Source organism: Trachurus trachurus (assembly GCF_905171665.1).
Source record: "Trachurus trachurus genome assembly, chromosome: 10".
NCBI classification, from domain to species: domain Eukaryota; kingdom Metazoa; phylum Chordata; class Actinopteri; order Carangiformes; family Carangidae; genus Trachurus; species Trachurus trachurus.
This window is the reverse complement of record NC_139894.1, coordinates 36,153,480-36,168,574: the sequence shown is the minus strand read 5'-3', so window position 1 is coordinate 36,168,574 and position 15,095 is coordinate 36,153,480. Positions and strand designations below refer to the sequence as shown.

The window sequence follows — 15,095 nt, the reverse complement described above, 5'->3', positions numbered from 1 at the left end:
ACCACCCTGATCCCCGGCGGCTGAAGACACCTCGCCCCCGGTAAACCCCTGAAGGACGGACAGAGACAGAAAGACAGAAGACATACAGGTGTCCCACGGGAGCGAGAGGAGGAGGAGGAGAAGGAGAAGGAGAAGAAGGAGGAGGAGGAGGAGGAGGAGGAGGGGAGGGGGGCTGTCCGCATCTGTTGCCTGGGTGAATTCATTAACACGTTAGCATTCAGCTAGCTGCTCCAAGGTACCGACCCTAACCACGGGCTTTACACCCGAAAATCACGAATGTCACCTCTGGTCGGCGGCGGACAGCGCTGCAGGTGAGTCTGCAGTACACAACAGGACCGGTACCGGAGCCACGGACCCCGTCCAGAGAGAGGGGGAGGGCGGACCGGGACATGGGTCTGATGTGAGGGTCGGACGCTAGCGGGCTAGCTTGATGGGAACACAGCGGTAGTCTGCGGAGCGGAGCCCCGTCGCTAGGCTACACACCCTGCTAGCAGCTAACATGGACGGTGTGACTCCCGCCGAGCCCCGCGCTGCGGCAGCGGCAGCGGCACACCGGTGAATGAGGCGATGACAACACTGCTTCCCCTCAGACAGCTTTAATGGAGTCTTTCCTGCAGATAGCGCCCCACTCCCTGGCCATAGTGCTGTCCAGGGTCGGGGCGGGAGAGGCGCTGGGGGCGGCCGGCACCGGCACCGGCGTGTCGGAGAGCGACGAGCTGCCGAGGCATCACACCGGCTATGAGATTTTTGCCGACTTCAAAGCGGAGAACAGCCAGCAGCATGTGTGGAACCAGCGGATTACTGAGGCCGTGTCCGAGACCTTCTTCCTGGGCTGGATAGACGAGCATGTGCTGCTGATCCAGGGGAAGGAGGACCACCTGGAGGTGCTGAGGGAGGGATGGATGCGGAGGTCCCTCAACCCGCCGCGGGGATTCACCATCAAATACCTGGGTAAGGCCTCAACACCTCAACACCCCCCCTCTGTTCAGCCCCGTAGGCCCACTCACCTGCCTGACTCATGCCTGTGTTTACTGATAAGGTGAAGAACCAGACCATGATGCTGCTCATCATCATCGTTGTTGTCACCAGGGCCGGCACAAGCCTCCATGGGGCCCTAAGCACAATTTCATTTTGGGGCCCTTTATTACTGCCAATAACTCAACTCAACTTTATTTATAAAGCACTTTAAAGGGACAACGAGGAGTTTCTATTTGGTTATAAAAAAGTCTCACGTTAATGTGGATGAATCTCCGTTACCCACACTTGTTAATGGGGCTCATTTTCGATAAATATATCTTCTCTATCATTATTTTGTTAATGGTGGCGGAAATGCTGGTCGAGCCGACCAGCGTTTCTTTACTTTGGGTTTCGTGGCGAGTCATGAGAATAACGCAGCAGAATCGCCGTTTATGGTCGGAACTACGACGGTATGTGATCGTCTTCCAACCTCTGACTTTAATTCTTGATGAATGAAAACATGAGTCTGTCTTGCGCCGGTCAAAGAATTTCACCGTGCGCGTGGAGGCTCATAAATGTAGTGTGAAAACACTTCGCTTTTCCAAAACTCCTCGTTGTCCCTTTAAAGACAGCCACAGCTGGAACAAAGTGCTGTACATGAATAAAAATAGAACATAAGACAAAACATAAAAACAATATAAAACAATTAAACAATAACAATGGTAAAACATTTAAAACACTAAAACAAAACCAGAGTCTCATGGTGGGTTGAAAGCCAAGGAATATTAATGGGGTTTTAGAGGAGTTTTAAAAAAGGACAGTGAGGGGGCTTGTCTGGTGTGCAGTGGGAGCAGAAAAGGCTCTCTCCCCTCTGAGCTTCCGCTTAGACCCCTGTACCTCAATAATACTGATTATCGATCATTTTCACACCTATTACAAACTTATTTTATTTTTCTAATCCGTCATTACGAGTCACCATTTTAGCCTTAGGCATGTTTTTAAAAAAAATTGAAACGGAACCAAATTCAGCTAAAAGTGCAGCCTGGGGTGGATTTACACTTAATATTCAAAGTGGGATACTGAATGTCATGTGGGCCGGGCCTACTACTAAAACTAACAAAATAAACCAATAGGTAATAGGCTACATTTGCTGTAAAAGCGTCATCTGTTTTTTTAAATTCTATTTCTGGTTTTAGATAAAGTGCAACAGCAATGTCCAACAACAAGTTGGTTGGGTTTTTGTAATTATGCAGGATTTCAATAGGGGTCGACAGAAGTTGCGCACTATAGATTTAAACAAGTTTTTTTTTTCTTTCAAAAAACTTTATTGAAAGTGACCAGCACATACAAATGCAAATACCATACAATTCGTTGTTGCTGGTGTAAACATCAACACAACACAGAGAGAGAACAGAGCATTAACAAAGAGACCAGAGGTGAAAAAAAAGAGGGAGAAAGTAAAATAAATAATAATATTAGTAGCAATAAAAGTAAATAAATAGTAATAAAATAAAGAGGTGCGAGAGTAAGGTATCAGATTACATAAATACCTTAAAAGTACAGCATACATTCAGAGTTTTGATCGCTTTTTTGTTCTGTGAGGGGGGAATTGTAAGATATAGGCTACTGTTCCATTTCTTTTATAAACACAGTGAAATTTGGCTTTTTGTTTGTGAATTTACATTTGTGAATATGAAACTTAGATTTAAACAAGTGGATTGCTCTTCGGGGCCCCCAGTGGTCTTGAGGCCCTAAGCAGCTGCTTAGATTGCTAACGTCTTGGGCTGGCTCTGGTCGTCACCATGGTAGCCTCTGGGTTGTATCTCTTTGTTGTATTCAGACTCTTGTTCTGATCAGATCCGATCAGACATCCCAGTGCGCCACGTTGTTCATTTTCAGAAGCAGTTGCACCGGGGGGAAAAGTCGATTATAATTGCAGTAAAAATCCCAGAGATGGGTGGATACACCACAGTCTCTAATTTACACCAGAGAATTTGGTTTAGCTGCTGATGGTGCACCTTCTCTGCCTGCACATGTTCACACGTTCAGAACTCCACCGCATTCGCACGTTGAATCAAGTCCAGGTGAATGACACACAGTGAGACATCTGATAAGACTCTGACAGCCGGCCATGTAAAGTCAAGTCATGTAAATAACTTTTCTTCACTGTGTGTTTGATAAAACTGTTGTTGAGACATTTCCAGCCTCACTAGCAGGGCTCGTTTAGTGGCTTTCCGGTGCTGTGGCATCACAGGCAGCTCTGGGGTCTGGTGTGTTCTCCTCCGGTCCACTGCCCTGCTGTGAGGGCAGGATGCAGGTCTGACCTGGGAGCTCCACTTCCTTCCCCTGCAACGCTGCTCAGAGCTGGGCACAGTGTCACAGGGACTGGACCGTCAGCCTCCCACATTGCACAAAACCTAGATAAAGGATTGGTTAGCCTCAAGTCGGTTGTTGGAAAGCTGGATACCTTTATCCTGGTCAGGTTACTATGGTGATTTATTCTCTGCAGCTAGCCTGCTCCAGACCAGGCTAACAGCCAGGCTTAGTTGATTCTGTTGAAGTCAGCAGTCACTCTGATCAGAAATCTATGTGTTTCATACATATTGGCCTGAATTATAAACAAATAAAATGAATTAACAATAATCAAAAAACATGAAACATTTACAATATGTATTAGGCTTTTTTTTTTTTTTTCATAATTAGGCCTTCAAAATGATTTGCATAAAATATGTTACGATTATATTGGCCTAAATATTAGTTGAGGTAAGAAAATAAGAATAAAATTGAGTGAGTGTGAGCACCTTCCAAATAATTTATAGACCTCATAATTTGTTATTGGCAATTTATTGAAGCACAGAATAGAACAGCATAATGTTCTAATATTTAATTAATTTTCACCTGTTGCACATTTGGCCATGTGCTGTAAACTTTACTTCAGATTTGTGCAATGAATCAACTTCTACTGCTCATCATTAAGGCAAAGTGCACAGCTGTTAATTTGTGAAAGGAATTTGAGTTGTGATTAATTGGATTATTAAATCAGTCTGCAGTTGTCCGCCGCGCTCTCTCTGAGCTTTACGACAGCAAGCATGCTTTTTTTTGTTTTTGTAAGAGAGGTCACCTGACGTCAGCTTTAAGATCCGCTGTGGATTGGAGGAAAATGGTCACACCTGTCCTCTCATCGGAGCTGCAGCCATTAGTCAATAAACATATGAAAATGACTGGCAACAATTTTCTTTGCTGAAATCTTATTTCAAACAAACATCCCCCCAATCTCTGTCTTTGATGAAGAGTTTCTGCTGCTCTGTTGTGTATCACAGGGAGGTGGGAGTCTGGGTTTCTGGGTTATTGATTTGACAAAACAAGTTGGACATCTATGCCAGTTTATTTGGTAATGGAAACAACAGTTGGTTACAGCTGTAAGTTTAGAAGTTTTTTTTTTTTTCTAGAAATATGTTTATTGATTTTCGAGAGAAAAGAAATATAGAGAAAAAAGAGAGAGAAAAAATACATAGAAGAAAAGAACACACAACAAGCAGAACACAGCACATCTTGGATTACAACAAGTAGGCTACTATCAACAAAAACATGTCAGAGCAGAAAAAATAAATGAAGTAGGTAGACATACACAACCATATAGGCTACCTGTTTGCACTGTGAGGTTTTATACTATAGCCAGTGTCTATGAGCTCACATTTTTAAGGTAATTCAGTGCCGGGCCCCATCTTTTACCAAACTTATCTCCTCTATCTTCATTATAGAATCTTAGTTTCTCCAGATGTAAAGTGTTTGACAGTTCTCCCAACCATAAATTATATGTAGGCACAGAGTCCGTTTTCCACACATGTAAAATCAGCTTTTTTGCATCACCATCCCAAATGGAATTGCTCTTCTTTCAAATGTATTGACAGACACTTGTGGCCCCCAGGATGGCGACCAAAGGCTTGGGTACCAGATTTTTACCAATAGCCTAAAAAAAAAAAAACACTGAAAAAAAACCCTTCAATATGAATGAAGTTTACTACATGCCCAGAAGAAATGTTGTAAGTTTAGAAGTTAAACCAGGATTTCATGATTATCCCAACAAAAAGCTGCTGTGTGCATGGATTCATCTTCATCTGCCACCTCTACAGACCATAGTAAGAGACAGTCTTCTGTGTTTGTTGACTGACCTCACAACTGTCAAATGTTTATTTGATCTGATATGGACATCACAAGCACATTGAGACTGTCCCAGAGGACAGACCAGATGCTTTGCTTGGGTGAATATAGCACATGTGCTAGTTTTCAACACCAGTCCATAGGAAACAACAATAGGAACTAGGGGTGCACCGAATGGCTTTTTTTTGGCCGAAGCCGAATACCAAATAAAATCAAAACGCTTGGCCGAATAACCGAATAATACCGAATACAGAAAGTGGTTTTAATTTTTTTTTAATAGGGCCTATTGGATAAATAAAATATTTTTTTAGACTTAAAAGGAAGTAAATGTTTATTGACTATTCTGACAGTTTTTGAATATTCCAGTTGCTGTTGCTCATCAAAAAAGCACAACAAGTGAAATAAAGTTTTTCATTTATATCGGCCGCTGAAAGTGCTGAAAGATCTATGCAAGTACATTCCAAAAAAACCCAAGTGTCTTTTAAAACAGTGGTTCCTAACCTTTCTTGGTCAGATTTTTTCATCAGTTAGGCTATTAGACATTTCAGGCGACCTCATTTGAATTTCAGGCGACCCCACGTGGCATCCCGACCCCAAGGTTGGGAAACACTGTGTGCAGCTTCCCCCCCACTGCTCTTGTTGCTGTTGTTTTTCCAGCAGTAGGAGTCATTAACTAATAAAGATGGGGTTTAAGCTGCCGTTTTGATCTTTGCGCGATCGCGTATTTATCACCGAATGTTGCTTTTTTTTTTTGCAATATTCGGCCGAATATATTCGGTTACCGAATATTCGGTGCATCCCTAATAGGAAATAAAAAAAAACAAGATTCATGATCACAACAATAATAATAAATAATAGAGAAAAAAAGTCTGTCACAACAGTCATTTACCCCCCCCCCCCCCAATCATCTACTAACTGCCATTGAGCTCAGCACACTGATGAAAGCTCAAATTCTCACTCATCAAACACCGTCACCATTTACAGATGTGTCTGCTTCAGTCCCTGCCTCCCTGGGGGAAGGTGTGTGCTCTTGTGTCTTTCTGTCAGGTGTGTGAACCTTGACCTCTGTCTGGTTGATGCTCTATCATTGATGGAGGACGTATGATGGGATGGGCTGTCCCGGTGGCTTTGTCCTGACTGCAGCAGCCACTGGTTGAAATCTGACCCACAGACTTTTCAACAGTTTCCCCTGGGGGGTTGTTCAAGTGTTTCTGACTCTGACTCTTTGGTGTTGTGTTGCTGTTTTCAGGCTGTTCTCTTTAGAGATCTGATCTAAACATGTTGTTTACACCAGTGTAAGTCACCAGCAATTAAAGGACCAGTGTGTGAGTGTGTGTGTGTGTGTGTAGGATCCTTTGGCAGAGATGTAATATAATATTAATTACTTGCAGTGATGTTGATAGGCTTTCAATGTAGTGAGTCCCCGGGACCCACAGGCGGTGAGTTGAGTGGGTCCCTGGGAAATTCAGTGGGTCCCCAGTAGGTTGTCACGGTACCAGAGTTTCAGTAGTTAATACCAATACCAGTACATTTCCACGATTCTCGATACATATTCAATACCACAATTTATATAAAAACACAACCCATGTTCTTCTAAATTCATTAGGCTACTAAAAAAACAGTTTCTCATCAAACTTTATTGTATTTAAGATCCACTGAGCTTCAACAACTTCTCAGTAAGTAAGTAAGAACAGAGTTAAAAAGGTAAATATGTCTCAACACAAACAGAAAGTCATGTAGTCGTTACTTTTATCCTTCAAGTAGTTCAACAAGAGAACTGTTGTTCTCATTCATTCACACATACCGGTGCAAAAATCACACATTGTTTCATTTTTCAGCTCATACATTTCACGTTTACACACGTTTGTTTTTTCTCTGGTCCAAACCATCATGGATGTATTATGGTCTGTACGCTGCACCACCGTCAGAGCGTCATGTTTCCCTGACAACTGACCGGAGAAACACATGGCACGTCATGTTTACATGAGTTCAAACTGTGGCGACACCGAGCAGTTGGAGCGGCTCGAGGTCCAGACACGTTCACAAAACGGACCAGGAGCTGGACTGGAGCTGAACCCAGACCAGGTGCTGCTCAGGCAGACACGGTCCGCCGAGGGCAAAGTTGTATTTTTTCGGTACTCACGATACCGAAAAATGTTATGCATGTCGGCATGTCGTTTTTCATGGAAAAAATGAGGTGCGTCCCCTGGAAGCATGGATAGTGAGTTCACTGCGTCCTTTGAGATTTTATTTTGCAGGGATGCAGGACGCGTACCTAGCAACATCACTGTACTTGTCATATTGACCATGTATGTTTGCTGCTGTCTTTAATACCTTGTGACCAAGCAGCATTGGGTGTTTGCTAGAATGAGCTCTTCATATGTAGCGGACCTCCATAGAATTCCATTGTTGCACTGTCATGTGTACATAAGTCAGAATGGACAAAACACTTGGGCTGTGTCCGAAATCACCCCCTACTCACTATATAGTGCACTATATAGTGACCACGCCATTTTGTAGTGGTGTCCGAATGTTTAGTGATTATTAATGTTCACTATATAGTGCACTGAATCTTTCCCACAATTCACCGCGAAATGTAGTGAACATCAGATGGTCACTAACCGGAGCAAGATATCCCATCATGCATTGCGGTCACGGATGGCTGTTACCACAACGGCCCAGAGCGACCGGTGTAGCTACTAAATAAATGAAGTAGTGCAGCAGCCTCTCAATAAATGTGTCCGGGCTGCCAGAGTTGTCTGGTCGCGGCTTCCACAGACTCCCACAACAAACGTCAGAGCAAGGGTTATAAACTGACCACAGACTCTGGATAGCGAGGCTAATTTCTGTTAGCCCGTCTATGAGATTTTACATTATACGTTAGCATTAAGCTAGCGCCGGCCGTTACCATGGTTGTATCCATGGTACCTACACCGGCCATTACGATCGCGGCCGGAACGTTTTAATTACGCGACGTAATACGTCATTAACTGTGCGGCGGAGTAGTGTCCAAAAGTGTTTTTTTTTTTTTTTTTTAAGTATATTTTTTGGCGTTTTTGCCTTTATTCGATAGCACATAGTGAGATAGACAGGAAAGGGGGAGGCAGAGAGAGGGGGAATGACATGCAGGAAAGGTCTGCCCGTATTATGTAGTAAAAATGTAACCCCCAATTCCAATCCGCCCCCTAAAGACTCAAGCCCTGAACCATCACTGACTTAAGTGACGTCAGCTGTAAGTGACAGAGTGTGAGAGTCTGTGAGGGTCCAGATGCTGTAAACATGAATGGAACAGCACTTACACACTCTCACGACATGTTACCTTGACAACAAAACGTTGTTGACTCCGGTCTTGGACCGATAATTTACGTACTTTCAATACGCACAAGGTGTGTGAGGGGGACGGACTCAAAACAAAATGTTCCCGGATCAGATCTGATCAAATCATCATCAATAATCACAAACTGCACGTTAATACTGACAGTAAACTTACTCTTTTTTTTTTTCTTTCTTTCTTTTTTTTGGTTGTTGCTCCTGTCCATTAACAATAACAAGAGCGGCGGAGCTCTCTCTGTCCACGTGTGTTACTTTACTTACACTTGCGTTCCGACGGCATCTCATGTGTTTGACTTCACAACGCTATGAACTGTGGGTAATTCCCCTACCCAAAGTCAGCATCGGTGCTGACTTACGGTAAGGGGGCAGTAAGGGCTCATTCACTGACTCACTGACTTGATGATCTGACAACGGAACAGCCCTCACACACTCACAGACTTCCCGTGAACGCGCCTCTAAGTCAGTGAGTCCGTGAGGGGTCGGATTGGAATTGGGCCTAAGAGTGACTGCCCTCTATGGGTTGAAACACGGCTATTACAATCAAATTTAAAAAAAAAAAATCTCTTTAAAGGTGTACAGAAATGGCCGTTCGCCCTGTTTGTCGCGCCTCCTTCTATGAGTTTCCACAAGTTGCCGCACGAGTTTACCCAAGTAAGGAAAATGAATTTGATTGGTCGTTATCGAGCGGGCGGGATATTCAATGTTTGGGGCGACACAGAGCTCGGTGTGTTGTGTGTCGCAGACGTCAGATTGACGGATGACGGATCCAATATCTGCATTGTGTCTGCATTATCCAATGTGAAAAAAAAACTAGCCCACTCATCCCAGATTTAGGGTGTATTCACACCTGTTTAGTGCGCACCCTGGTGCGCACCAAATGTTAAAATGATACATTGTTTCATTTTTCAGTGAGTGCGGTTGCGTTCACACCTGCTTTTTGTCACTCGGGACCAAACTTGGAGAACGTCACGTCTCCATGACTACCGGTTGGAATCTGGACGCGCTGATTGATAAAACTTTCATGATGGAGACTCCAGTAGGGCCGGTTGTTAGTAGCTCTGGTCATTTATTTCTATATTGTTTGCATGTATAACTCTGTTTGGTACTTCCGGCTGGTTTCCAGTTGCGTTCACCCAGCTCGGTCCCGTTAGTTCCCGGTTAAACGTTAAACACGGACGGACCTCCGCTGCTGCAGCTCGGTAACCAGCTGCTCCGCGGACCCGAGGGACAGACCCGCCGACCTGTCCGGTGTCTGAGCGGACTCAGCAGACACGCACCGACCGGCTGCCCCGCTGCTGCTTCGTTTGTGGGGACAGAGCTCCGCAGCACCGGGCACCCCGCTGCGTTAACCTGTTGTCAGTGACTACGGGAGCCCTTTTAGCTCAAACTTGTTGAGTTCGCCTGGCAGTTGGGTCGCACCAGAGTGCGGTTGCTTTCACACCTAAACTAGTGCGCACCAGAGTTCGGCTGGAGCCGAACCGAGACCACCTCCTCAGGCCGCACTAGTTTTGGTGCATTAGAGTGCGATTTGCTTTCACACTGACCCAAACTGGACCAAATTTAGTGCGCACCAGATTTAGTGCGCACTAACACTGCAGGTGTGAATACACCCTTACTCAAAAATAGAATTTTGCATGAAGTTTGGGTTAAATCGTCTGATAGATGAGTTATTCCACTAATTATATGACCCAGAGTGGAATCAAATTTATTTTTCTTTTCTGTACACCTTTAAGGACAAAACACGTACCGAAACCAAACTGAAACCGTGGCCCAAAAAGCGAGGTATGGACCGTACCGTGGGCTACCTGTACCGTTGTACCCCGAGTACTACTACAGTTTAAAGCAGTCTGTTCTATCAGTGATGCTCATGAAGTGACAGGTTTATTCCTGTTGGAATGAAAGTGAAGCAGGTAGCTGAGGTAAGAGTCTGCTGCTGGATGTGAACACATGTGGGTGGAGGAGCAGGCTGAGGATGTATGTCAGAGGGAGAAGACTCTGTAGACAACTGTACGCTTATATAACTGTTGTATTGATGACAGAGCTACTTCTGTCCTCTCTATAGTAGAACATGACTTTAGCCTGCGGATTGTGTGTGTGTGTGTGTGTGTTTGAAGGGGTTTTCTGCTCTGATTAAATAGAAGAAAGGCAGGAGTGCCATGAATAAAGGTTTTATTCTTCCGACCACCACAGGCATGTACACACACAGACTGGAGCTGGACCACTCAGAGCTCTGGACTAACTTTTTTCACCACCGTCCTGGAACTGCCCCCAAGTGAATAGAAATGTCCCAGAAATGAAATGTTTCTTTACTTTGTTTATATCACACTCACTTCTAGATTTAGATAATGAGATCCGCGGCCTGCTGAGGCTCTGTTTCTGCTCCTGATAACCAGCATCACTGTCATCAGTGGATTTCTCTGTGTTCCGCAATTTCCAGGGAGTAGGAAAACAAATCAGCCCTGGACTTTTGACCCAGACCAGCCCAGCAGAACCCACCTGTAGAGACTTTCCAAAAAAGATTATGTCGGAACCATGTCGGCAGATCAGCGCAACATTATGAACCATATGAATCATCACCTGCGGGATAACCACCTTGCTTTGTACCCCAGAGTAAAGGTCAATACATACACAGTAACTGGGTTAAATTATGTTAATGTCAATGTACCTAACGTAAAACTGAACTGGTAGGAATTTAAATGTTAGTGCCTCATTTGTAATAAAAAATAAAGATTTAAAAAAACATCAAACATTTGAATACTTCAAATTTCCTCTGAAGGATTAATAATTGGTCCTATATTAAAGGGATAGTAGCATTTTTGTGGGGTTGTATGATCTAAAAATAGCCCATAAGTACTTTAATAGCAGTAGAAGACTCTCTGCACTCCTCCCGTTAGCAACGCCAGCCCATAGCCCTGCCCAGAGATTTACAACATACAGCGTTGTGGACAGACCCAAAGAAACGGCCTATTTTCGCGGCCTAAAAGAAGTTTTACCTGAAAAAAATACACAGGTTCCATTGTTTGCTATAATATAATTTTTTCCAGCCCTTCGAAGTGCAGGAAAAACTCAGTTTTTATTTATTTATTCCAAATAAAAACTGCATTTTTCCTGCACTTTGAAGGGCTGGAAAAAATTATATTATAGCGAACAATGGAACTGTGTATGATTTGTAGATCATACAACCCCACTTTAAAAAAAAAATGCTACTATCCCTTTAATAGATACTTTAAATAATTAGCTTATATAATTGGTAATGCAATTATATTTTGACTATATTTGATTTTACACATTCATAGTATTGTAAAATTGTTGAATACAATAATCGTAATAATCAAGATAATCATGATTATTTCTCTGACAATAATCATACCAAGAAAATCTGTAATCGTGACATCCCTAGGAAGAAAAAACAATTGTGAAATTTGTCGGCCATGACAAAATCTTGTGAAAATCAGCCTGACTTTGTGTGGTCTGATCCTGGCATAAGATTCCTGTTGTCCTCTGCCCACTGCCTGCTCTGTACAGTGAGTCAGTAGAAGCTGTGGTCTTGAACCCAACCACACTGCTACTCTGCTCAACACCACCTAACACTCCTATCACTGTGGCACAGCGTAAAATAAACCAGACATGTTTGCTAAATACACAAATACATGTACAATAAATTAAAACAAAACAATGGACAAAACCCTTGCCGCTAGAAAAAAATGTGATAACAGTTGGGATGTTTAAGTTGTACACCTACATTTGAGAGGTACAGACTTTAACTCAGAAAAGACAAAGCAGTTAAAATCACGTTGGCAACGTCTGAGGGCAGGCTGACATCTTAAATCAGATTATTAGGACCATCATGGATGTTCGTGGTGGTCATCACCGACTTAACTGTCAAAGTCCAACACTTGATCGGTCGCTGTTTTCTCTGTAGAGCTCCACCTACAGTTTTTGAGTGCATATTTTCACTGTTGTAAAAACTCACAGCTAACCCTCCTGCATCCCTGACTGGCCATGTGCATCATTTGTTTTCAGTGAAGCCAGCATTGCAAGAAGGCAATCCAGAGAGCAATGTCTACCGAGGTGGGTAACGCTAATGCTAGAGATTACGGATTATGGGGTGTGTTTGTGTCATAGAGCCATAAAGCAGTCCATGTTTCTTGCGAGACGAGATCTGGGACACCGGGTTGGAGCTGCTGATCTTGCAAGGTTGTTTTTTTCGGCCAAGGGATGCTAGGGGGAAGGTGGAGAGCCTCCATTCTCCCCATAACCAGTCATTTAACCATCACGTGTTCTTGGAATAGAACTTTCCCTGAAATGAAAAACACATTGGGACAGGTAGTTTGATCTGGCAGTTTTACGGGGTGTTGACTCTCTTTTCAGGAGTTAGTGGTTTTCGTGAGTCTGCAAGGACAAGTTTGTACAGTGAAGAGAGTTTGATGACTTTCAACACTCGTACTTAAGAAGCCTCACAGAGGAGTAGAAAAATGTTCTGGCAAAAGGCCCATTGTGTGCACCACACTCAACACGGACAGGAGGCCTGTGGGTAAGTTAGAACATGATTACCAAGCATGATGAGAGCTAGAAGCTGCAGAGACGCCATGTTCCTGTCACCTCAGCAGCTCATCGGAAAAAGTTATGATGATGGTTCATATGTGACAACCCCTCTAGCAGGGCACTAGGTGTCCATGTCTCTTTCCATGTTGCCCTTCCATATCCTGAATGGAGTGTTGCACTGATGCAATGTACATGCTCCCAGTCCCCAGCTGGCCCCCAATCAGTTCTGGGTCCCAGTCTCTCACTCTCTTCAACTCTAACATTACTTTTTGTACATCAATTCTTTGAAGTTGTCTCTATCCTTTTCCTAGTTGTCCAGTCTTTAAATACCCCCTCCCATGAAAATCGTGTTTTTCGTGCTTTTCACATGTTCCTGTGGCATTTTTCTTGTGTTAGAGGACATATCAGCAGAAAAGGAAGTGCAAAATTGCATTTCTGAGTTTTTCTGCCTTCAAATTGCTGTGAACCAATGGCAGACACAAACTGGCAGTTTCAGGGAGATTGGAGTTGACGTGTCACAACCCCAGGGGAGGGCACTAGTGCTACAAGCTCCTGCCCCGCTCTGCATCTGGCTCAGAAAGGCTTGACAGCTCGGTGTAGCTTGTACAGTCTGATGGCAGTGGGGACAAAGTGGCAATGGACTGCAGCTGTAGCTGCTTCTCTGACCTGCAGAATGTTGGGTAGAAGGTGGCTGGTGTTGTCTCAGATGTCCTGCATCTGGCATTGGATGTGTCTCTCAACAATAGTCCAGGAGTCCAGACTGCTGCCAAACACAGAACTAGCATTTTAACCAGCTTGTTCAGCTTCCTTGTGTTCAGATCAGACATGCTGATGACGTCAAGTGACTGAGCCTCCTGAGGAGAAAGAACCAGCTTCATCCTTTCTGGTAGAGGAGCAACCCATCACATGTGGACTTGCTGAATGCCAAGATCTTTGAAAGTCAACGACCGCCTCCTTGGTCTTGGAGGTGTCCAGAGGCAGTTCTTGTTGCTCCATTCATTGAAGGCCATTGTCAGATCCCTGTAGGTCTTCTAAAGTCTGCCTCATAGCTACATACAGCCTGTGGAGCCCTGGTGCTTCTCACCACTGTTCCTGCCAGTCACCCAGCTTGATACTGTGGTCATCTTATCAGATCCCAGTCCAGGAAGTGAAGCAGGAATCCAGCTCCATGCTTTGAGCTTGTCTTTCAGAATGGGGGATCAGATGATGTTAAAGGGATAGTTCACCCAAAATTGAAATTTCACTCATTATCTACTTACCCTCATGTGGACTAAGGGCTGGGAGAAGTTTCAGAGTCCTCAGTGGCTTCTCTGAGTTACAGGGGGTCTCGGCGTAGCAGTGCATGTCCATATAACGGTTGCAAATGGATACCAACTGTCTTCGTAACAAAAAGACACACCAAAAAACATCCAAATACCTCCATGCTGCTCGTATGTAATGTCAAAATTAAGCCAACATCAATGACTGAACTGTATATGAAAGGTTATGGGGCTTTTATTTTGAAGGGCCAGATACAGGAAGTCGTGACGTGACACTTTTTTGGGGTTTCTTTTTACACGGCACGGCAGTCTCTCTCGTATCACCGCTGTCACCATTAGCGGTGCTGTCTGAGCCCCGGTCCCGTCCCACAGCGCTCACCGGCGGTCAGTCTCAGTGTCACGGAGCGGATCCATGGTAGTCCCCGCTGCAGTCAGAGACCCGCACCCATAGTGTCTATGCCCGCACCGCTCCACGCCGCGGACCCCCACCCCCGCACCCCGTCACACAGCCTGAGCTCAGTAACTTTTTACCCTCCTCATCTACTGTGTTTATTGGTGATAAACGGGCATTCTGCCGGTAATAACAGTGAAACCCGACCGGCTTGTTGTTGAATCTCGGACCCAACACGGCCGGAGTAACGAGCATTAATTAATTAATTCTCAACCTGACCGCGGGCAAAAAAAAAAAAAAATTATTATTATTATTATTTTTTTCTCAAGGTGGGGGGTCGATTAGTCGACTAATCACCATAAGTGACGACTACTGGTCGACCAACAAAATCTTTGGTCGGGGGCAGCCCTACTGCTCTAAACTGTCTTTGCTAACATGAACGAAAGTTT

General features: G+C 44.2%; 1 protein-coding gene across 1 annotated transcript in view; it reads left to right on the top strand.

Moving 5' to 3' along the window:
- Positions 1-218: 218 nt before the first annotated feature.
- LOC310992120 (storkhead-box protein 2-like) overlaps positions 219-15,095 on the top strand; it is an 89,997-nt gene continuing 75,120 nt past the window's right edge. Inside the window, exon 1 of the mRNA XM_083980114.1 lies at positions 219-951. Coding sequence (XP_083836240.1) covers positions 600-951 — 352 coding nt within the window. The 5' untranslated portion in view covers positions 219-599. The remainder of the gene's footprint in view (positions 952-15,095) is intronic.